The 25,803-nt window shown below is 37.9% G+C and overlaps 1 protein-coding gene across 4 annotated transcripts in view; it reads right to left on the reverse strand.

The window, feature by feature from the left end:
• Window positions 1-25,803, reverse strand: part of CPEB4 (cytoplasmic polyadenylation element binding protein 4) — a 72,090-nt gene that overhangs the window by 13,960 nt on the left and 32,327 nt on the right. The window contains exons 3-5 of one of the 4 annotated variants that reach the window (XM_050793191.1): window positions 14,265-14,315; window positions 3,496-3,519; window positions 1,094-1,267 (exon numbers count right to left, since the gene is read on the reverse strand). In XM_050793191.1, coding sequence (XP_050649148.1) covers window positions 1,094-1,267; window positions 3,496-3,519; window positions 14,265-14,315 — 249 coding nt within the window. The remainder of the gene's footprint in view (window positions 1-1,093; window positions 1,268-3,495; window positions 3,520-14,264; window positions 14,316-25,803) is intronic. The other 3 variants (XM_050793193.1, XM_050793192.1, XM_050793194.1) reach the window with 3 other exon arrangements.

Consider the following 25,803-nt stretch of genomic DNA (forward strand, 5'->3'; position numbering starts at 1 on the left):
CCACCAAGACATTTTATTGTAGACAAAAAGAAAAAGCAAAAACCTCAGTTTATTTCGATCTTTGGCTTTTTAGAACCACTTGTGTCTCAACCTTCCAAAGGATAAATCATCTTAAAGAAAATGAAGTGACTTGATAAGTTTGATCCCAATCTAAATGTGAAGATACTAAACCTTATTATTTATTAGATCTTATACACGTGTAAAGAAATCTATTCTATTCTCCATAACATGATTTAGTGGATTTCCATTTTCACTCAGGAAACAAAGACAAAAGAAATTAGGAAAGCAATCAAGAATATGTGATTGGTATAAGGTCTGCTACTCTGATTTTTATCAGGGTCACTCAGACCCATGGATGAATAGCATATTCCTGAACAAGTTCCTCTAAGTCTTTGCATGGCTGGCTCCTTATTCAGGTCTCAGCTTAAATATCAATTCCTCAAAGAGGCTTTTCTTATCCACCTAATTTTAAAAAAACCCCTGTGTCACTATTTTACATCATCCTGCTGTGTGCTTTTCAACATTTGCTCTCTAGTATTTTCTGGCATATTTATACATTGTTTATGGGCCTTCTCCCAATAAAATGTAACCTCTATGTAAGCAGGGACCTTCCATCTTGTATGCTACCTCAAATAAGATTATCTTTGTAGTACAACTGGAGCCTCTATTTTTCAAAAGTTCATGCTTAGTCTAAGATTTTAAACAATGAGCTACACATTTGTGGAGCACTCATAAAAGGTGGGGAAAACAAAGGAAAATACATCACTGAATTTGTCCAAAGTTAGCACACACAGACAAAAAGGGAGTTAGTACCCATGTATGCACCCAACAATCAAATCCCTTGGAAGCTTTCCCAGTGATGTTTACTCCTTTTCATATAGTCCAGTCCCTTGCTTTAGTTGGTTGGCACAGCTCTGCTCCCCTCCCTTCTATGAATTAATCTTATATGCCATGATAGGAGGATAGGACAAGAGAATAATGCAATCAGGGCTAATGACTGGAACCAGATAAGACTGTTATTGTAACACTATCTATGAGTTTCCTACTATGTGCCACCATCTGGGCATCCTGCTATAAACAGTTCTAAATATACCTTCATCAATGTCTGGAGGCAATCCGCCTACAAACACCTTGCGAGAATATCGTTCCACTCTTTCCCCATTCTGGTGACTGAAACAGTGAGGTGAACCCAGGCCACTATGAAGAGGTTGATCCCCACGGCCATCATCCAAGAATCCATCTTCCATTGGAAACAGTGAAGACTGACCTGGAATAGAAAGCAGGGAAAAAACGGTAACAGAAAACGTTCCTTGTCACTGATTATAATGCACAAGAAACAAGGAAACAGCAGATTCAATAAAACTGCTGCTTTTGTTTTCTCACTGAATAATAGAAACACTTAGCTATACTCTTGAATTCCCACCAACTTAAAGTCCCAACTGAGTCAGAGAGAAAGCACATGGTTAAATATTAATAGAGGGCGACTCAAGTATCCCACTGGGATCCAGAAACTTCAGTGAAGTGAACTGAAGTACAGGAGGAGACAGCACGCTTTAGCAAGCAGTCGGCAGCAGACTGTACTCCCTTGGCAGGGCCCCATGGCTATTGGCAACCTAGACATGTACACTAAGTATTAAATTTGGCTATAAGACATTGAATCACTTACATTTCTTTAAAAAATCAAACAATATAGCCTGCACGATTTCCTCTACGAATGTGCTTAAAACGAACAGGTAGATTTTTTTTTTTTTTTTCCTGAGACAGTGTCTCGCTGTTTTACCCAGACTGGAGTACAGTGGTATAATCATAGCTCACTGCAGCCTCAAACTCTTGTGCTCAAGTGATCCTCCCACCTCAACCTCCCAAGTAGCTGGGGCTAGAGGCACATGCCATGACATGTGGCTAACATAACAGGTAGATTTTTAAAGTGACCACTCATTTTTGTTTACCTTAACTAATGGGATATAATCAAAACCCACTTAATGTTACATTCCAACTTCATTGTGTAGTCTTATGGAATTTCAGATTATTAGGCATGCTAAAGATATATTTATTATTAGCTGGGTAAGGGTATTATCAGCTTGCTAAGGGTATTATCTATTTCTAAAAACTAGTCATTAAATTTGCTATTTGAGGCCGGGCGCGGTGGCTCAAGCCTGTAATCCCAGCACTTTGGGAGGCCGAGACGGGCGAATCACGAGGTCAGGAGATCGAGACCATCCTGGCTTACATGGTGAAACCCCGTCTCTACTAAAAAATACAAAAAACTAGCTGGGCGTGGTGGCAGGTGCCTGTAATCCCAGCTACTCGGGAGGCTGAGGCAGGAGAATGGTGTGAACCCGGGAGGCGGAGCTTGCAGTGAGCTGAGATCCGGCCATTGCACTCCAGCCTGGGCGACAGAGCGAGACTCTGTCTCAAAAAAAAAAAAAAAAAAAAAAAAATTTGCTATTTGAAAATCTTATCATCCAGAATATATATGCAGGAAACACCAGAGATGCCAATATGTGTAACAGTCCTTACATATTTACCTGAGAGCAAAATATAAACTTTTAAATCATAAGGAAAACACAGAGCTACAAACAGCTGCACAATCTCCCAAGCACTGTTTTATCACTTTTCTGGCTGCCAATTTACTTCTAGGTACTACTTGAGGAATTTGTTAATGGATCCTCTAGAAATGTATCTCAAGTGCTCTTACTTTAATAGAAACATTCCAGGTTTTGCCATACTTGTCTTCAATTTCTATTACTAAACACAATAACAGTATATTTTTTATAAATTTATCCTATAATAGCATATGTCAAGTGAAGACACGAGCTGATTATAAAACTGGAGCTTATTTCGTGAACGATCTTAAAAAATCACTTATCCTTTAAATTTAAGCTCTTTAACTGTCTTACTTTCTTATAAAAAGACAAAATATAGGTGCCAAGAATAAGTTACTCAGGTACCTCTAGGAAATGATTCTTTAGAATTACCTAAAATTTCTAGAGCTTTTCCCCCAAATGTTTGAAATTTATAGGATTAGTCATTTATTTAGCTCATCTCATTTTAAACCACATGTATCGTTTACTTAGTAAAAAAGAAAAAAGAAGTCGACATAAGGCGTGTAAGTATAATTAAACCTCCAAGATAATGAGGTATTTTGGGACTAGTGTGACTGTATTTTTCTTTTTAAAGATTCTTAAATTTTTTCTAAGAAATTCCTTTTAGAAAGGAAAAAAAGCCAATCTTTAGATATAAGTTGAGTTTCTAATATAACACAGGGAAATCATTTTGATTCAAATCTAAATCCCACCATTCTGATAAATTTCTTTAGAGCTCCTTAACTCCTTCAAATTATGTCTAAAATGTTAACTGTAACACAAAAATTATGTTAGGATCAAAGCTATGCTTAACTTCCCCTCTCCCCTTCCCCACAAAGGTTAGAAATTAAACAAGCTTGGGTCGTCTCCAAATACAAGTGATACATTTAAAAGTTAAAAACAATGTTACCTCTCCTTCGCCCATATGTCCTTGCTGCATGTCAAATGAGAAAAAAACAAAAACAAAAAAAACAAAACAACCTTTCAAACATTGTCAAAAGAATCAACTGTGATTTCATCTACCAGCTTTTGAAAATGAAAAACTGTGACTACATTCTTCATTTCCTGGTAAATGTCTGAAAAAACAAGGAACTGGATGGTAAGAGGTCAATTTTGTGCATTTTTAAAATTTCTTCAGGGACACTGTAAAACTTTATTGAATCTTATTTGTTTTAGGGGAAGCTTTTTGCTGTAATTGTTGCCCAAGGTTCAAACTATTATGAAACGAAGGCAGTATACAACATGATCAGAACCAACTATTACCATATTAATAACGTTTTCTCTCAGAATTCCCTGCTAACTAGCAACTTAGTAGATATACCCATATTTAATTCATGACTTTTTCACCACCAGAAGAGAAATAACAATTTTACAGTATTCCTCAGTTAATCCTTTATAAGAGAAAATCATAACAAATGAAATCTTTAAGCAATTCATCAACTTCCTTTTAGCCAACAGTTCCCTATGCCTAATTAAGTCTTTTACCAAGTCCTAAATGTTGAAAAGTAAAAGGTTTGGTATTTTTATTGCCAAGTAGGTTGTAGCCAAGTGGCAAAGTAAAGGTAATTAATAATCCACTGGAATACTCAGGAAACGACAGTATAAACTTTAAATCAGAAAACCTTTGAGAAAATGTCTTCCCTGAAACAAATTGGCACTTATAAGCCCAGCCTGTCCAAACACCTCAATTCTATCCAACAAACATTTCTTGAATGCCTGATCTTGTGGATAAATAGTAAATAGAGCATGTCCCTGACCTCCAGAACTAGCAGCTTTTAATGCCAGAAGGCCACATAAGCAAACAACAGTGTGGCATGCCTATTGTTATGCTAGTTACGTGGTAGGCATAACAGGAATAGAGGAGGAAGAACTGGCTCTGATGAAAAAGTTGGGAGTGGGGGTAGGGAATTTGAGGTGGTCCTTAAAGGAAAAACAGAGGAAGGGCTCCAGGCTCAGCAGGGTTACAGGCAGGGGTGCTGCTGTAGCATTCAGGGAAAGGTGGCCAGAACAGAAGCATGTAGAACAAGTGGGGACTTGGCTGGGGATGAGGTTTCAACAGGAAACTGGGATGGGTTTTTTCTTTTTGGAGACAGAATCTAGCTCTCTCACCCAGGCTGCAGTGGTGTGATCTCAGCTCACTGCAGCCTCTGCCTCCCGGGTTCAAGCGATTCTCGTGCCTCAGCCTTCCCAATACCTGGGACCACAGGGACGTGCCACCACGCCCAGCTAATTTTTGTATTTTTTCGGCAGAGATGGGGTTTCACCATGTTGGCAAGATTGGTCTCGAACTCCTGATCTTAAGTGATCTGCCCACCTCAGCCTCCCAAAGTCCCGGGGTTACTGCCTGGGATAGGTTTTTGAGTTAGAAGGTATAGCTCCTTTAAGAAATCACTACCCAGACTCACAAACTAGTCAAGGTTTTTATTCTTTTTCTTCTAGATAAATGCTAAATAAGTATAACTCAGAAATATTATGTGATTATCTTCCAAAGTGAAATTATATCTCAAACCAAAATACATTTCTGCCACACTTAGATAGCCCCAGATTTCACCAAAGTATTTGAGCAAATGGATTCACACAACATACAATCTCCCACAAGCAGTAGTGCTTTCACTTTAATAGGTCTTAAGTTTAGGGGGTTGGGGAGAGGTAGGTATTTTCTGACTTAATCAGACAGAGGTTAGAAAGACAAACAGCATCACAAAAGCAGATGCTTGTTTAAGAACATTCTATTCGGCCGGGCGCGGTGGTTCATGCCTGTAATCCCAGCACTTTGGGAGGCCAAGGCCGGTGGATCACGAGGTCAGGAGATTGAGACCATCCTGGCTAACACGGTGAGATCCCGTCTCTACTAAAAATACAAAAAATTAGCCGGGTGTGGTGGCAGGCACCTGTAGTCCCAGCCACTTGGGAGGCTGAGGCAGGAGAATGGCGTGAACCCAGGAGGCGGAACTTGCAGTGAGCCGAGATCTCGCCACTGCACTCCAGCCTGGGAGACAGAGCGAGACTCCCGTCTCAAAAAAAAAAAAAAAAAAAGAACATTCTATTCATACAACTGCTTCACAGATAAGGGAGTCTGGGGAAACAAAGTAATGATTTGAAAATCTTAGTGCTGTCAATCTTAAAAAGTTGATTGATGCTGCTTGGATTTCTGAGAAAACAGATATTTGAAAAGAATAAGCTTTTATAATATAGCTACAAAATTAACATGAAAACTCTCATGGCTTCCATTATTTCAAAAATAAATAATTGCCAGAATAGTAAGGGCTGTGGATCAAAAGTTACAATCAAATACTCTTGAAATCTTCAAATGTATACTCTCAAACTTTGATTATATACTATAAAATTAAACTGGTCAATATAAAATAATTCATGGTTAAATTCCGAGATTAAATTCTGAAAGCTACGTAGACATTTTCTCATATTAAGGGAAAACAGGTTATAAGTGAACAATGTTTACAACTATAAAAGTTGCCCAATCAAATCAGGAAATTAATGTAAATTAATACTGAAGAAATAAAAACAATGACATTCTGGAACATTCAAAACGAGCATGTGTCCTTATACATTATTTTTCATGTAAATTTTGACACAAGATACATACACAAAAATAAACAAATCATAATAAGTTCAATGAATTTTCTACAAATTGAACAGATCTATGTAACCGGAACCCAGACATTAATATAATGCTAAATAATGTCACTTTATCTTACATAAAAAAGATGTACTAAGCACTTTTCCTCACTTATTTCAAAGTATATTGGCACACACTTTATGATGAAATTCTTGCAACATAGAACCTCTCTGCTTTCCTGAGGAAAATGTCAGACGGATTTCCAATTTCATGACCAGCAAGTGTTGCTCGTTATTTGATGTTTCTCAAATGTCCGAGGAAGTGTAAGTTAAGAAATGACTTTAATTATGTTCAAAGAAATCTACATTTTGGAAAAGTTCTAAGTCAGCAAAACTAACTCTGTTAGTTACCAAAAAGTAGACTCTTAAAAGATTTTTTAGATGCATGCCATTACCACTGAATAAAAATCTCCCGGTCCCACCAAAGTTTTAATGAATACTATTTATATGTTTATCCACTTTTATTATTTCTTAGTTTTGATTTATTTTATTTTTATTTTTGGAGATGGAGTCTTGCCCAGGCTGGAGTGCAGTGGTGCGATCTCGGCTCACTGCAACCTCTGCCTCCCAGATTCAAGCAATTCTTCTGCCTCAGTCTCCCTGGGACTACAGGTGTATGTCACCACACCCAGCTTTTTTTTTTTTTTTTTTTTTTTGTATTTTAGTAGAGACGTGGTTTCACCCTGTTGAACAGGCTGGTCTCAAACTCCTGAGCTCAGGCAATCTGCCCACTTCAGCCTCCCAAAGTGCTAGGATTACAGGCGTGAGCCACCGTGCCCAGCCTAGTTTTGATTTATAAAGTCCTCAATAATTTAACGTTCAGAACTAACAGGATTCAAGAATGTTAAAAAAAAAAAAAAAGGCTCAAAATATTATGGCCATAAATTTTTATAACTTCTGGATACCTGCTATTAGATCTGTTGATATACTTTATTTCTAAAACATCTTTATAGGATTCCTTACAAATGCTTCCTTTCTTTGTTATTATCCTTATATACAGAATCAAATTCCCTCTAGCAAAATATTCCATTAATCTGCAATGCCAGACTTACGAAGAAGGTACAGAAAGACTTGTCAGGGCTCCCCCGACTTTCTTCCTCCCCACATACTTTATTATAAAAATAAATTATTATTTATCCCATAAAAAGTACTTTTTTCTCATTTGTTGCAACATTTGTAATAATCAAAAAGAAACAAAGTACCCACACATTCAAAAGAAGAAACATCTAGTATGTGGCATTTTTTATTTTATGTATGTACATATATATGTATGCATTTATTTCAAAGGAGCAACCCTATTAACTGAGCATGTGGCATTTTTAAATGTAGCTCATGTTCATGTACCTAAAGCTCTCTAAGATGTCGGCCTGCATGCAGTGTCTAAGTGTGTATTGTAGAATCCTTATTGTGTACATTTAAAAATAAAGAAAATATAAACAGATATGTAGGAATATGCATAAAATTTTTACTTTTTATTTTATTTTTATTTTTACAGAGATGGGGTTTTGCCATGTTGCCCAGGCTTGTCTCAACACCTGGGCTCAAGCAATCCACCCACCTGGGTCTCCCCAAGTGCTAGGATTGCAGGCATGAGCCATTGTGACTGGCCATGAAATATTTTTTCTAGAAATAACCACAAGAACCTTTGGAGACAGAAACTTCTAGAAAGAGGAAAGAAGGCATTCACTTCTTGTTTTATCCCTTTCTGTACCATTTGAATTTATTATTATTGCATATGCTATATTGCTATATTTGTTAATGAACCCTTTTTGGTTTTCTCCTTGGTACTAATATTAAAAATGAACAAATGACATTATTGCTTTCATACAAAAGCATACTTTGCTACATGAGAGCACCTAATCAATTCTGTCACGAATAGGACTTTAGGCCATGAAGGATCAGATATTACTATGTTTTAGTGGACAATGAAACAATGGATCCTATTCAGGTTACGCTGATCTACCTTAAGCTCTCCATCTGTGCACCTCTCAACGCCCCACGGTGAGAAGACAAATAGCAATGCTATTTGGAAAAAAAGGGGAGGGGTGTAACTCAGATGATAAGATGTTATCAAATAACTGACTTCTGGCTAGGCATGGTGGCTCACACCTATAACCCCAGCACTTTGGGAGGTTGAGGTGGGCGGATCATTTGAGGTCAGGAGTTCAAGACCAGCCTGGTCAATATGATAAAACCTCATCTCTACTAAAAATATAAAAATTAGCTGGGTGTGGTGGTGCACGCCTGTAATTGTGGCTACTTGGTAGGCTAAGGCAGGAGAACTGCTTCAACCCGGGAGGTAAAGGTTGCAGTGAGCTGAGACTGACCACTGCACTCCAGCCTGGGCAACAGAGTGAGACTCAGTCTCCAAACACAAAACAAAACAACCTGACTTTTCCAGGAGGACTAAAAGAAAAATATGGGGAGGGGGTGGGGAAATTAGCCAAATTAGTAAATCAGCTGAAAATATATAAATCAAAGGTTTGAAGCTAAAAGGAATTAATCTGTGAACAAAAGTATAAAGATGGTAGAACCAAAAAGCAGACACAATCATTACAAAGATCAAAGTATACAATTCAACAAAGATGCAAAGAAACATTTTAAATGATTTTATAAATTAATACCTAATTTAATAGGCTCACTGCCACAAAATTAATTTACATTTGCTTTATGGTTAGAAATTCCTATCACTTTGGCTTATGTCTACATTAGTTTGTTGGCACAACAACATTCAAAGAATGCTCCTAAGATACGATAAAGACACTATTCTTTGTAAGGCCTACCTTAGAAAAGAGCAGAGAATGCAACTCTAGTTTCCTTATGTCCCTAACCCTCAGTTTCTTTATTTATAAAAATGGGGAGCAAATGAGAGAATAATGAAAAACACAATGTGTATATGTAGTGGTCAGTCACATACTCAATAAATAATCTCCTCCCTTTCCCAAAAGTAAAGTCATATGCATATATTCTTAGTATGATCTCTTCAACAATTAGCTTTTCATTAGCATTTTAAGGTTAACAATTGTAGAGCACTTTAGAGTTTACAATTTGTTTTCATATTATCTTTTCAACGAAGGGATCTTTCAACATGCTTATTATTGTAGCAACTAGAACCATATTACATACATTTTCGGTAAGTGATCATCATCTACATTTCTCTTGAGTAAATTATACCTTCCTTTTTGATAGATTTCTTCCCCCTCCCAAGCAAACAATCTTCTTCCTTTCATTCCAAAAAACTATAATTAAGAGACGTTGGGCCAGGTGTGGTGGCTCACGCCTGTAATCCCAGCACTTTGGGAGGCCGAGGCAGGCCGATCACTTGAGGTCAGGAGTTCAAGACCAGCCTGGCCAATATAGTGAAACCCCATCTCTGCCAAAAATACTAAAATTAGCTGGGCATGGTGGCAGGTGCCTGTAATCTCAGCTACTTGGGAAGGTGAGGCAGGAGAATCGCTTGAACCTGGGAGGTGGAGGCTACAGTGAGCTGAGATGGAGCCACTGCACTCCAGCCTGGATGACAGAGCAGACTTCATCTCAAAAGAAAAAAAAAAAAGAAAGAAAGAAAGAAAGAAGTGTTGTTCTGTGCTACCCTTAATAGATCCCTTATTAATCTCTTCCTCAAAGGAAAGAAAATACACGAGTTGTTAAAACTTAACAGGTTTTTTTTGCTCTATAACTTTCTCCTACCACAAGGTTCATTTTTGAAGTAGCTGATCCTGAGGGCTAGAGCAGTGGAATGAAAGGTTAGAGAAAAAAAAAGTATAATGCACAAGCATTTCTATACAGACGTGGTGGTGGTTTCTTGGGTAAAATAAAACTTCAAGCTGGGTTAGAGGAAAATTAATCTTTTAATCCAATGTCTATCTCAGAGCTAAGCCAAGATACTCCAGAGGAATTTGGGGTAACTGGCCTATGTTTAGCACTTCTTGTCACTTAACTGGGAAACTAAGTTTTAGGCTTGCTTCTCATAACCATAAAATGGGCATTTTAACTGTATCCCTACTACATGAAATTTACTAGTAAAAGGCATCTATTACGGGCGGAATTGTGTGGTCACCCTCTACCCCCACCCTCCTGTCCAAATTCATCTGTTGAAGTCCTAACCTCCAGTACCTCAGAATGTGACTATATCTGGAGACAGGGTCTTTACAAAGGTAATTAAGGTTAAATGAGGTCAGTGGGGTGGGCCCTAATCCAATATGACTGGTGTCTTTATAAGGAGAGCTTAGGACATGGACGTGCACAGAGGGAAAACCATGTGGTGACACAGCTATCTATAAGCCACAGAGAGATGCCTCAGAAGAAATGAACCCTGATGACACTTTGCTTTGTACTTTAGCCTCCAGAACTGTGATGAAATAAATTTCTGTTTAAGCCAGTAGTCAGCAGTACTTATTATAGCAGCCCTAGCAAACTAATGCAGCACCCAAAAAGTAGCTTTAGGGAGTTTGGTTTTAAAAATACACTGAAAATCCAAGAACTCTCCCCAAGATAGCCCCTCAAAAAAATCTCTACAACTATTAACACAGCAATAAATTGAGAAATTCCCTAGAGTGTGAACTGTAACATTCTTAACACAATTACCAATCACTGTTGAATTATATTGGCACTGCCTTTTAACATGAGTGGTACATGAAAGTCACTGTATGAAACTGTAGGAAATTGATGATCGAGCAGGGCAAAAAAAAATTTGATCCATGGATGAATACAACCTATTTATCTTTGTAAAGGCAAATTACAACCTTAGTCCAATATAAGCCACTGAAAACTGGTTGGTGACTCTGACTTTTTTTCTTTTAATTATTGTTATTATTTTTCCAATAAGAGGCTGGTTAGGGGATTTTCTTTTTATTTATTGAGGATTTAAACCTCTTTCTAAAAGCATTGAGGTTGCTCGAAAATTTCAAAATAAAGCATAAAATAAAAATCAGATAGTCAAAATTCAAACATTCATGTGAGAAAGAGAATAAACAGCTGCTCTACATTTTTATCGAAACAAAACAAGAAAGGGCTTTCAACAGATACTTGGAAGAAAAAGCTCTGAAAGTTACCATTGAAACAAAGCACAGTGGCTATATAATCACCTTATTAAAGGTTTTTAGAAGCCTGAATAGATAATGGTGGACAAGGAAGAACTGCTCCTTACAGCACCTTTCAGTCTTAAAATTAAACAATGACTATAAAGTGACATAATAAATAAATTAGGCTTTTATTTTCAGTTTTAAGAAAAGGCTGTATGGACACAAGACATGAAGGGAATGCATTTGAAAGTGCATAGTTTTAGATTATCTACCTTAATGACAGACAACGAAAGCATGTTCGACTTTCAACAGTTTTTACAAACTCATATTAATCCTTTGTTCTATATTTTTTTCCTTATATATTTTCAGCTATTAAGAATCAACACACGAATGAGATTAATTCCTAACCAAAAATATTGCTTATTCTAATTCTCTTATTTTGACTTACTATGTGCCAGGTGCTATGCTAAGTGACTTCCACACATCTTCACCACAACAAAATGTGATGGGTAGTATTTGTAATTCTTTAATTAATCTTCACTAAGCACGATTCATTATGCCAGATTTGCAATACAGGTACCCCCAAAACCTGAGCTAAAGTGAGAGCAAAACTACTAAGAATGAATACATCAATGAGATTAATTTGTCTACAGATGTGATCCACTCTAGAAGATATTTTACAAACATGACTGACAGAATGGACAATGTGCATATCTTGATCAAGGTCACTAAAAAATTGTCTCAACACCTCTCCTCCCTACCTAGATCTAATTTCATGACTTTCAAGGAATCTTCTGCTCTAATCCGGACATTGCTACTGCAGAGAGAATACGTCAGTCGAGCAGTCATCCCCGGTATCTGGTCTACCTGGAAGTTTTATGCTTCATTATACATGAATAAATTGGCATCTAGTCCTAACTGGTTGGTTACTAAAAAACTAATCCTTCATCAAATCTGACAAAATCAAGTTTTGGGGCCTCACGAAGCTCAATACCAGACCCGAGACCATGGCAATCGTAGCCCCACGCTCCTGGGTCTTGCTTAAGGAGCCAGCAAGAGATGTTTCTCAAAAGAAAGACACCTCTCTTTGTCCTTTATCTTCATGTCTTTCAGTTTGAGGCAATGTCAACCCAAGTCAGTATGTCTTTATAATAAACAAAATTTCCATGTATGCAACATTAAAAACTATTTAGTCTTCTCTGAGAGTTCATAGACCAGTAAAATTTGAAAACATAAATATTCTGGGAAAAAGTTACTTTTATTTTTTCATTGACAAGATCACTAAAAATAATCTATTTAAGAAAGAAAGGATAGTAATGAAGAAAAAAGGAAAGGCAATCTCATAATAGTATACTTTTCTTCTTTTTTTGAGACAGGGTGTCACTCTGTCACTCTGGCTGGAGTGCAGTGGTGCAATCATGGCTCACTGCACCCTTGACCTCCCCATCCCAAGCAATCCTCCCACCTCAGCCTCCCAAGTAGTTGGGACTACAAGCATGTGCCAACACACCTCGTGAGTTTTTAAAAATCATTTGTAGAGACAAGGTTTCCCCATGTTGCCCAGGCTGCTCTTGAATTCCTGGGCTCAAGGAATCCTCCTGCTTCAACCTCCCAAAGTGCTGACTTTTTTTCCTAGTTAAGTGAATTTAGCTTTAAGGAAAACCCACTAGAGAGAGCTTATTTTTCTTGACAACCCTCAACAAAGATGGGCCCCAGAGGCAACTAATCTAACAGGAACACCTTCATAAGGAAACTCTGACAAAGAAGAGTTGATCACTTTGCCTAAGATGACACAGCAATATCCCAAATCTTGTTTCACTACAATTTCCAGTACCTGGAACTGACTCGAACTAGTTCCAAAGGAAAAGGTAAACTCTTCTACATGTATATATATCCCTCATGTTCTCCTTATCCTGATGCCACTGTCGCCACTGGGTTTGGTTTTTGGCCTAATACATTTATGCTAGAACACTATATTATGGTATTATTTCTGGCACTGTAGCATGAAAAGACCTACATCTGATGACCAAGTAAGATTTTATAAGCTATTTAGTCTCCAGAAGATCTGATGTACCCAGCAATTTCTAAGTTCTACAACATATTGATTTCAAACACTAGTCAAAAAGGAGATCCAGTGATAAAAATATTTTTTAACTCCTTATTCACAACATACTAAAATCAAGGAATGGAAGAATTTTTATTTTTATTTGTTTTGGGAATGATGAGAATATAGCTATTTAGTCCATAACACTTGTTAGGGGTTGTGGAACTTAAAATGAGCTTTGACAAATGGAAGGCATTTTCTACACACAGAAATTTGAAATCCACATTCCAAAGTAAATTAGTAGAAAGTAAGTAAACAAGACCTCTGTATTTCATCCAATTGTTTTAGACCATGATACTAAAAAAACAGACACTAAAATTCTTGTGAGTGGATGTTCCCTCCTCCTGGTGAAACTTAGCTTGCTTCACTATGCACGTAAAAAGAGAACTCAACAGAACATTAGCACAGGAAAGGAGAATCTAATGAAGGCAATGGAAAGCCAACAAAACTTCATTTTTCTTGTTTTTGTTAGACAGCAAACAGCAAATGACCTTGTCCTATGCAATGTCAAGCACTGTGGTTTTAGACCGCCTTTTTCTGGTTTTAGATCTCTGCTTATCCTTTCCTCTTGGAACATTTTTCCAGCCACGTGGAAATGGCTTTTATGTTAACATTTCAAAGGACACTCTACAGAAGCTAACATTAGATAAAGCCAGTCTTTAGGTATCATTATGGGATTTTCATTTATTCTGATTGTCACCAAGTTCAGGACAGGGAATCAGTTGGCCCTCAAATTAAAAAGAAAAGTTTCTGCCACAATTTTGAGGTAAAAGAATTATTCTTAAAATAGCTGATAGTTTAATAGCAAGTTACAGTTACCATTACGGAACAAACTAATGTCATTTCTCCACTGCTGAAGCACAACCACTGTATCAGCTTTGTGCACTTCACTAGGGTAAATCAATTATCACTTACCATTAATAAGCAGAGAGCTATCGGATCCTGGATATGAATAGTTTAGACGACCTGAAGGTAAAAGAAGGCCGTTACTAAATTTGCTGTTTTCATAGATGGTTTAAACTTATTCAATAACAGAGCTAATTGACTTGCTTTCAAATAGGCAAGGTATTTGAATCAGAGGATATATCAATCAGTATGTTCATCAATATTCGAAAAGGAAAAGTTTGAAAGTAGGAAAAGAAAATATTTCTCATATTTAACTAGGTGCTTCTAATTTGCAAATCCCCATCCAAGGTAATTTTCTTTATACCATTATGTAATAGCAACTCATTATGACAATCTTCACATTTCTGCCCCAATAAATGTGAAAATTTTTCTTCATTTGTGTAGTGTTTTGTTACTTTTGAAAGTATGTAATTGGCAGTAATATTTTCCTATGTGACTCATAAGAAAAGTGCCACGCTTATGCCTACATGTAGAGACAGGCTAATGGGTTTAATTTCAGGTTTGGCGAAATATTCTCAGAGGGAAGAAGAACATTTCACTGAACTTACATATGATGAAAAACATCAAAAGCCCAGGGCACAGTAGGCATTCACTAAATGCTGGGTTACTTTCCTCTGAATTTTGAAGTGTGTCAAAATCTACTTTTGAAACTAAAATGGGCACCCAAGATATCTCTCAAAAAAGAATTTGTGAAGGTACTAAAATTTTTGTCAGATGAACTGTCTTCCAAATTGGTAGCCACAAATAACACATGAGGGGGAATGGCACTGGGATTTCTCTATCTTGAAGGAATTACATTTCTGTTTTGGAAGAGTTTCAACATGTAAGTTGAGTTATCTACACTACAAATCCTTACTGAGTACACATATGGACCTAGTTCTAAACTATAAGTTATAAAATAAGAATCATCATGTAACACTTTTAAGTGTCCAAACCTCATATGCCATCTGCACCCACCTTGAGAAGAATGACTGAAGAACCCTCAACAGGTCTTCCTCATCTAAGGAATGGATAGGGGAACCTGGCTGGTAGTTCTCTATGACAGTCCCGCCCTCTATAAATCAGGATTTAGAACAGGAATTTTAAAGTGACTCAGAACTACAAACATTCCTTTAGGAAACAGCAGTCTGAATTTTGACCCCACAGAACCATGACTCTCAAAGGCTAAGGAAAAACGGATAAACATAGGTTCTCCAATGACTTGTGGCTGGGGCAGGCCTTCCAGGATGCCTGCAAGGACTCCACCTAGTTCCACTGAACACTCTCAGAACCAGAGCTAACAAGGGGTCCCATCAATCCAACAGCTACATATTAACAACTCTTTAGAAAGGAACTTAAGGTCTTCAATGTTTTAAAATGCTGCTTTTTTGAAATAGTCTCATAGTAATGAACTCATGTAATGAAAAGAGGAGACTATTCTCTATTGCCAACAGCTTTAATTAATCCATATCCAAAACTTGAAGTCTGGATAAACTCTAAATTTTATAATTTTCCTAAAATTTTAAAACCAAATGAAAGGATTTAAAAGAAATTAAGTTGGTAATTGTTCCATTTAAATTTCAGCTTGTTCCTATATAGGGAGTGGAGGTAGGAATGGAGATGGAAGAAAAAAAGGTAAAAATTAATTTTGATATTTCAATTTATTCCTAAAAATTAGTTTCATTATTTAATGCTAATGTACATAGCCAAGCACCCAAATCTACTGAATTCTATCTTAGGGTGCTTTTTAACTAAAGCCTGGATCTATGGCCTGTCACAAATATATATTTTTAAAAGGATAAACTTGAGATGCTAGGAGCAAGAACATGACCCTGTTAAAAACTTGGGGGATGGAGGGCCAGGTGAAGTGACTCATGCCTGTAATCCCAGCACTTTGAGAGGCCAAGGTGGGCAGATCACCTGAGGTCAGGAGCTCGAGACCAGCCTGGTCAAGGTGGTGAAACCCCGTCTCTACTAAAAATACAAAAATTAGCCAGGCATGGTGGTGCACGTTTACAATCATTTCCAGCTACTGGGGAGGCTGAGGCAGGAGAATCGCTTGAACCCGGGAGGTGGGGGTTGCAGTGAGCTGAGATCTCGCTATTGCTCTCCAGCCTGGATGACAAAGACAAAACTCCGTCTCAAAACAAACAAACAAACAAACAAACAAACAAACTTGGGAGGTGGGAACAGAGTACTGTTTCTGAATTACAACTAAAAGTAGAAGCTGATTTTCTGTAATGGAACATATATACAGATTTTATACTTCTAAAACTCTCTAGTAAATGAATAAGAGCTATCACACACTTTCATTTATCATAAAACATTTTCAGAAGAAAGACTAAATCAATATAGAGACAAAAATATATGATAACATTTGTTGAAATGTTAAGAGGAAATGTCTTATTATCTTCAAGAAGATATTCTAATTATTTAATGCTAACATTGCAATAGAAACTAAGGCTGTTCTATATGAACGATAATGCCTCTTATTTGATGCCAAGAAAGGATTATTATTATTATTACTTTAATTTTTGAGACAGGGTCTTACTCTGTCTCCCAGGCTGGAGTGCAGGATGGTGCTATCTCAGTTCCAGCCTTGACCTCCCAGGCTCAAGTGATCCTACCATCTCGAGTCTCCCAAGTAAGTGGGACGACAGACGCATGCCACCACGCCTGGCTAATTTTTTATTTTTTGTAGAGATGGGGGTCTCCCTATGTTACCCAGGCTGGTCTTGAACTTTTGGGCTCAAGCAATCCTCCCACCTCAGCCTCTTAAAGTGCTGGGTTTACAGGAATGAGCCACCTCACCCAGCCCTAAGGGAGGATAATGAACAATGAGAATCCAAAAGACAATTACTAAACAGGCTGGTTTCACAATGAAGTTTCACAAATGAAGTTCCACTTTATCACAAACTCATGTTTTGGGTACCTTTTAAAAAGAAAATTTGAACTTGACAGTAACAAAACGGTCCTTTAACTCAATTATGAGATTAACTCATCACATATCTCCTGGAGAGACCTCCCGCAACCAAAGTAGTGACCTTTAACACTTTCGCTGTCCCTTGGCCTTATAAATTACAGTCATTCTACCCTCCAGCTAAGACACAATGCGACAATGAAGAATTACTGGCAAAGTTCATAGCTGAACTCTGAAAGTGATACTTGTTTTTAATTTTTTTGATCCGGCCTTGTGATATGATTCCTGTTGTCAGGTTAGAATCAATTGTGGGCTCTAGTAGCAAACACACCTGTGACATTCTGTTAAACAATCAGCTATTCTTTCTACTTAAATTTTAACATATAGGCAGTGACATTAAGAAACTGGGTTTTTTTTAACTTTCATAATGCTTGCCTAACCTGTGTGCCCTACTCTTCTGTAAATTCTCTCCATAACTAAAATACCTACAGAGCTGTCCATAATCTATTATGGATAACACATATCATTTCCTTTCTGGATATCTTCCAAAAGCTCCTATTAAAAGTGCCATGGGAATTTGGTTATCTACAACCTTTTTGCACTCTCCTTGTACTCTTTCCTTTATTTCTGTTCTAATATCCTTTCTGCTGCATTGGTGTAAATTTCTATAGATTGTCTATTCCATGGCTAGCTAGTTGATAATCCCCTCCCATGCCTGAGACAGTGGCCCTCACTCCATGTTCCCAATGAAGGGTGTGTATGTAGTTTATATATAAACATATATTTTTATGTTGATATATAAATGTGTGCTTACATATAAGCATATTTGCATACTTATAAATAAATATATACATGTTATTTTTTAGAGCATTTTAGGTTCACAGAAGAATGCAGAGGAAGATACAGAGATTTCTGATATCCCCCTGCCCCCACATATGCATAGCTTTACCCCATTATCAACATCCCCACCAGAGTGGTATAGGTTGATGGCAAAAACTGCAATTACTTTTGCACCAACCTATACATTTGTTACACCCAAAGTTCATAGTTTACATGAGGGTTCACTCTTGGTGTTCATTCTGTGGGTTTGGACAAATGTATAATGACATGTGTCCACCCATTATGGTATCACACAAAGTAGTTTCATCCCTCTTTGCCAGCCCCCAACCCCTAGCATTTTTATTGTCTCACAGACTTGCCTTTTCCAGACTATCATGCAGTTGGAATCATAAAGTATGCAGCCTTCCAGATTGCCATCTTTCACTTAGTCATATGCATTTAAGGTTCCTCCACATCTTTTCATGGTTTCATAGCTCATTTCTTTGTAGTGCTTGATAACAGTCCATTGTTTGGATGGATCACAGTTTACTAATCTATATGCACCTACTGAAGGGTATCTTGGTTTTTCCAAGTTTTCACAATTATGAATAAAGCTTCCGTAAACATCTATGGGCATGCAGGCTTTTGCGTAGGCATAAATTTTCTCAAGGATTTTTTCAAATGTATTTTTTTTTCAGATTCACCTTTTTCCAAAACAGCTTTCCCAACGAGGAAACATCTTTTTTTTTTTTTTTTTTTTTGAGACAGAGTCTCACTCTGTTGCCCAGGCTGCAGCACAGTAGCGCGATCTTGGCTTACTGCAACCTCTGCCTCCTGGGTTCAAGCGATTCTTCTGCCTCAGCCTCCTGAGTAGCTGGGACTACAGGCACGCGCCACCACACCCGGCTAATTTTTGTATTTTCAGTAGAGACAGGGTTTCACCATATTGGCCAGGCTGGTCTTGAACTCCTGACCTTGTGATCCTCCCGCCTCGGCCTCCCAAAGTGCTAGGATTACAGGTGTGAGCCACCATGCCTGGCCGGAAACATTTTTAACGAACTCACCAAATTTTATTTGTAGCTACAAAGCAACAACTAACTTGCTTACCTAATCATTTCAGCTTCTGGCTAACCTTCTTCTCTCTTTTACATTAAAGCCCCCTTTGGAATTAGAGCTTTTAATACCTAGGCATCTTGAGTTTCCTGTTTGGGTACCAGGTGAGCATTTGATGAGTTAATTCCACTGAACTCAAAACATCAGTATTTCATAAATAAAGTATAATAAAATAAAAATTGAGATGTCTGAATATTAATATAACCCAGTACCTGCCTGCTGTTTTGTTTGGTTGGATTTTTGAGAACTCATCTTTATTTTATTTTTTCAGATGGAGTCTCGCTCTGTCTCCCAGGCTGCAATGCAATGGCATGATCTTGGTTCACTGCAACCTCCGCCTCCCAGGTTCAAGTGATTCCCCCACCTCAGCCTCCTGAGTAGCTGGGATTACTGGCACCCGCCATCATGCCCGGGTAATTTTTTTTTGTATTTTTGTAGAGATGGGATTTCACCATGTTGGCCAGGCTGATCTTGAACTTCTGACCTCAGGTGATGCCCCTGCCTCGGCCTCCCAAAGTGCTGGGATTACAGGCATGAGCCATGGCGCCTGGCCAAGAACTCATCTATCTTTAATCATTAACCAGGTTTGGGCACATTCAGAATTAATTTCTCAAGGGTGAAGGAAAGGATTCGGATTTCAGCATGTGAACCTATTTGATAGGCAAAATTCAATCTTTGAAAGCTCTTGGTATTGACTGTGTTATAAATATAAAAAATACCGCCTGGTCAGCAGCCCTAATCTTAAGGAACATTATGACAGGAAAAGTAGTAGTCTCTGGAGGCCAGCTGCAGAATTTGGAACCAGAAGCCTGGCATACATCATGCCGAAGGCATAGGCTATATTTGGTGATATGACTCAACCTAGCCAAATATAGGCAACAGATACAGAGTGACTCTGGGGATCTACACTACCAAATCCTACAACCTAGAAAAGATCCATACGTCAACTAGGCAATTCTATGCTAAGCATTTGCCAGTTGGAAGAACCAATATTTACCAACAGACTGACTGAGAATAGGTTGGGGGAGGAGGTGCTAAAAAGAACAGTATGTAGTATCACATCCTTTTAAGACACTAACTAAAGTAACCAAGTCAAAAAATAAAAGGAGAAAAGACTAGAGGAAATCCTCCTTTACATTAGCAGTATATATAAGTATTACTTTAATTAATTAGGTAAAATAAGTTATTTTCTAAAGAATAATCCAGATATTACCACTACCGATAATTCAACAGGAAATAATAAAATAAATGCTGCCATTTCAAACACACAAACACCGAAAAGTACCAAATGTATCTGCAGCGCAATTAGATTTCACGCTATCTATAACCTTTTCTCTTCCACAGTCATGACAACAGTGTTGACAACATGGTACAGGCCAAGGAAGGATAATAGGAAATAACTCTGCAAGGTTCTCCAAAACATACAGACAGTCCTATAAAATGACAAGTGGCATAAAAATTTTAAGGATCAACTTTTGATTGATTCACCCTATAAAAATGTGGATACTCCAAAGAAAAGCAGGGTGTTTGCAGAGCAGTCTTCAGTGAGCACCATTAAAAATTTCTAATATACACACAAATATACACACACATACATGTGTTGTTGTTGACTACCTAACTAGAAGTGCTGCTCCCGCCTCTGCTCCTGCTACTTTTGTTTAGCTCACACCTAAGTGAATCAAAACTATACTGTCATAAGTAATATTTTAAAGGAGGTAGTCCTCCTAGCCCTGCACATCTTCTGTTTTTACAAACCCCACTTGAGGCTTGAAGCAAGATGGTGCTGTGGGGACCTGGACACTGGACAGCAAAGCTCAAGAAATGTGTAATAAATCCACTGGTTATGAATGCCAACTTTATACTTACACAAATGCAAAAGACATATCAATATGAACAAAACAGCATTCAATATGTTCTATAACTTAATGGTATAAATTTAATTTTTATTAATTTAGTCTATTGACACAAAAATAACTCCCCAAATCAAAATCAGTAAGCTTATTCTACCCCCTTATCTATCTGTGCTACAACCAACTCCAACAAAGACATTCCCATGCAAAATCACAAAGAAGGAACTGGCTGAAACTGTTATCAACTGAAGAGTCTTGTCCCCTCCCAAAGAGCCACTTAAAATTCACTAAACACACACAGAGTTTAGGCTAAACAAAACCCTTCTCTGCTACAGATTTGGCTTTCAGCTCAAAAGCCAGTGCTTACAAAAATCTTTGAATTAATGGCTTTCTTAACTCTCCACACTGCCATTTCGCTTCCCACATCAGGCACTCCAGCCATTCAGAACTGCTGGCCTGTAACTTCAACTTCTGGGTTACTCCCTCTACCTAGAATGCCCTCCTCTCTCTCTCTGCCCCTCAATGTCTTACCACTCAAGCCTCCACACTTTTGTCCAGGCAGTTCCCCTATTAGGCCTCACATCTTATGAGAAGCCTTCCCTGCCCTACATCATCCTTGCTGTGATTCAGATAACCCTCTGTACTCCTTTCAGTATTCTTCACACTTATTACACTGCATTTACATTACTTGTTTTAATCTCTTGCTGTAGGGCAATGAGATCTTTATGGATTTTGGGTCTGATATCCCAGAGCCTGGAGCAGAGAAAGGTGCTCAATAAACAGCTGTGGAAAACGAATGAAGCAAAGTCAGCAGCTGATGGTCTCTCTGCCATGGAAGATGCAGTGTAACGGGTAGAGTCAAGCTGTATCATCTTGTGACCTAGGTCAAATTATTTAGCTTTGTTGAACCTCAGGAAAACAGAGATAATTCCATCGACTTCACAAAGCTGTTGTGAGACAGTCTTGAGATAATGTTTTCAGAATACCAAGAAAAGTTTCTCGATATGCAGTAGGTACTTAACCAAATTAATTCCTTTCCCTTCCCCAGTAATAAGCCGAAGATAACCAACAGTTTTCCACTTGTAAGAGAAAGGACAGGGAGGATTTCTTTTGGCCAAAAAGTTCCAAACTGGCACCTTGGAGAAGGGAGTGGCAAATCTATGGGATATTTCAGCTTCAGAGAAATGAGAATTTGCTAGTATCCTTGGTTAAAAACAGGGATATAAGTCTTCTCAGGAAGAGAGAAAAGAACAAAACCTAACCCCTTACTTTTATCAAAGCCAAACTGGCAAAGATACAAAAGAATTTTAATAAAAACTTCAAAAATTCAACCTAAATTTTTTCTTTTCAATAAAACCAGGAAAGATCTTCATTTTGAACCAAAACCCCAAATTTAATGTTTCAGTTGTGGTATGATGATTGTAATAGTGGCAAAATAAAATAACACTTATGTGTAAGATGGGTGAGGTCAATGGAGTATGTTTCTACAGATGGGAGGAAGGTTTCATATGAAGGAAGGACTGCTTTGACTACAACTCGGGGCAGGTGTGAAGCTGCAAGATCTAAAAGCATCTAAGAATTTCAGGCAGGAGGGGATGTCTAGAGAGAAACTAGTAAGAAGCTGACCCAATTAAGGAATTCAAAAGATTTCCTACTGCCAGTAAAGCTAACAACAAACCAGCAAGCAGGAAGGCTATTTTTATCCTTGCCAGAAGCCTTCTGACTCTAGATGCTACATTTAGAGGACAGAGCAACAAGATAACTTGCCTTAAGAGGATGTTATGATACCAGTGATTAATGGCAATTTTTTAAGCTCTAAAAAACTCAGCAAAACTAGGTGTAGTTTTTGTCCAAACTAAGCCAGCCAAAGTCAGTTGGAAAAAAAGGGTGAAAAAAATATAATGGAAAGAAAAGTGGAAAAACAGACCGAGTAGTAGAAAAAAATTAAAGCAATCCAGAAAAAAACCCAAGGCAGTAAATTAAAATTCTCCTACCTTGCAAAAAGTTTGATTAAAAGAAGCGCATGTTACAAGATACATATATTAAAAGAACCAATAAATAAACCTAAAGAACTGGCCCCAAGGTGAAAATAAGTTTGACAAATGGCTCTCTGTACTGACATGAACATAAAAAAAAACACCAAGATAAACTTATGAAGTCTCTAGGGACCACAAGCTAAGTCAGTGTAAATGACTGAGAACTTTAGAGATAAGAGAGAGAAGCCACAAGAAATCTAATTAGACTTTTCTCTGACTACAGAAACTAAAAAGAATTAAGACTGAGTTTCTTATTTATAACCATTATTTTATAAAATAGAATACTACTATACTGATAAAAAGCTGCCTTAAAACTGTTTACTGAAGTCCAAACCCCAAAAAGCAATCTGTAAAGTCACTAGTTGGCTTTCTGCATACAGAACTATCATTAACTCTAGTCACTTACTTAACAGGAATTCTGACAACTTTTCTGAACCTTAATGAAGAATGGACTTGCATTTTATATTTGATACAAGAATTTTACCTTTTGTTATTTTTCAGAAGGCCCACTACCTATTTTCTCCTATCAATACTCAGCGTTCTTACTTTTCCTCTTATTAATCTTCTAAATTAAATAATAAACAGGATATTCAAAGATGTCTGGTAATTATTTGGAAAACAAGCTGCATGTAGCCAGGAACCTTTGCTTTTAGTTAGTCCCTGATATATCCCAACAACCATAGTGCCTGGTGCACAGTAGATGCCTGATGTATATTTGTTATATGAATGACCTCAGACAGCTTTTGACTTTACGTATACATCCAAAGCGGTGCAAAAGTGGGGGTGGGAAGGGAAGAAGTGTCTCTGAATCACATGAAGAACACACATGCTTAAGTCCCATGGCAAATCTGGTGAATCAGAATCAGGGAAGAGAACAAGTCAACTTGGAAAAGTTTCCACTCCCAAAAAGGTGCACTTCAGTATGAAACCAGCCAAATGTGAGGTCTGAATCTTTCATAGATTATAATAAAATACAGATTTTTAAATTTTGTACAATCTCCTAAATTGAAATTAAGAAATCTTGGCCAGGCATGATGGCTCATGTCTGTAATCCCAGCACTTTGGGAGGCCAAGGTGGGTGAATTGCTTGAGCCCAGGAGTTTGAGACCAGCCTAGGCAACATGGCAAAGCCCCATTTCTGCAAAAAATACAAAAATTATCCAGGTGCTGGCAGGCACCTGTAGTACCAGCTACTTGGGAGGCTGAAGTGGGAGAAGCATTTGAGCCAGGAGGCGGAGGCTGCAGTGAGCGAAGATTGTGCCACTGCACTCCAGGATGGACAACAGAGCTAGACCCTGTCTCAAAAAAGAAAGAAAGAAAGAAAAAGAGGAAAAAAAAAATTGAATGCCTACCCTCTGTCAAAGCATACTAGACAAAAATGTTTACGTTTTCTTATGTTTGTTTCCTTCTCAGAGGCTACACAATAAATACTCAGGCCATTGAACCAGGAGCCAGAAGCTGTGTGTTCCTCCTGTATTGACCCTTGGAGGTACCAGGAATCTGAGTGACTTTACAGAAGCTGTTGCATCTCTGGGATCTCCAATTTTTTTCAACTATAAAATGAAGACCACAAAACTCACATAAAAGTTTACTATAAGGATCTGGGTAAGAAATCATTCTCAGAAGGGTCACTGAATAAAAGAGAAATGGTATCAGAAGTAAGCAGCCTTTCACTTGATACTGGTTGTTAACGCTGCTTCCCATACAGAAGGTCCAAGTCTACCTTGAAAAGGAAAAACGCAGCCCAGCATCAAAACTATCCTTCAACCCACCTGACACATCGAATATGTTCAAATATTTGTGCAGGTGGAGTATAAGCAGAAGCTAAAATATAAGACTCTTCCAAACCACGTGGCTTAAAGAGGCTTTAGGAGCACCTGCTTTCCCTGCCTAACAAGAGCTGCCATGTTATACTACGTGAAGCGCACCCATCTCGTCAGATGGCTCCCTCTACCCCCGGCATCAGGGAGGATAGAGCCTCAGCAGCCCATATTCTTAACCCTGCCACAAAGGAATAAAGATGGCTTCAGATGTCAGGAAGCTTCAAAATGCTACTTGGTGGAGAGGACAATCTGGGAGAGGGTAAGTAGCCTCCTCACTCCTCCCTGTCCTCCTCCTCCTTACCAATTCCTCTGTTAAATTCCTTTTTTATGTTATGTTCTTTTTTGTAAAGAGGAGCATTCTAATGGCAGGAGTACAAAGCAGAAAAATTAGGGAAGTTCTCTAGAGCAGTATTTCATAATCTGTTATAACAACTATTAAAATCTACTTTGATCAAAATATTTCAGAGAGGCTTTCCTCCATAATAATAACTGAAGACTCCTACCCCTACCTCTACCCTAATGAATGCTACAAGTAAAACAGAACAACAACAAAAATCTTAATATCAGAAGGCTACTATGAATTCAGCAACACCTTTAAATGTATTTTAATTGCATTACATCAGCATCCACATGCTTTTGGAAGATAATCATGCATACATAAGTGACATCTATCATCTAACTGGAATGCCTGGTCACTAATGGGTTCACAGGCTCTATCAAATAATTCCCATGGCTGAAGAGGCACATGGTTCACAAATGGAGAACAAAAACATTTCATGAGGCCAAGTTTAAACAACTGTTTTCTAAACATAATATTTTTAGGTCTATCTCAAAAAGAAAAGATGTAGTTTAGACCCAAAGCCTTCACACAACCAACTAAATCTGATTTCTGATTATATCCCTTACACAAACTACTCCATATGAAATACTGCCACACCCAGACTCACATGATATTCATGGGCTACTTTCAGTCATTACACCATAAAAACCTTCAGTTTTAAAATGTAA

The sequence above is a fragment of the Macaca thibetana genome, chromosome 6, assembly GCF_024542745.1.
Source record: "Macaca thibetana thibetana isolate TM-01 chromosome 6, ASM2454274v1, whole genome shotgun sequence".
NCBI lineage: Eukaryota > Metazoa > Chordata > Mammalia > Primates > Cercopithecidae > Macaca > Macaca thibetana.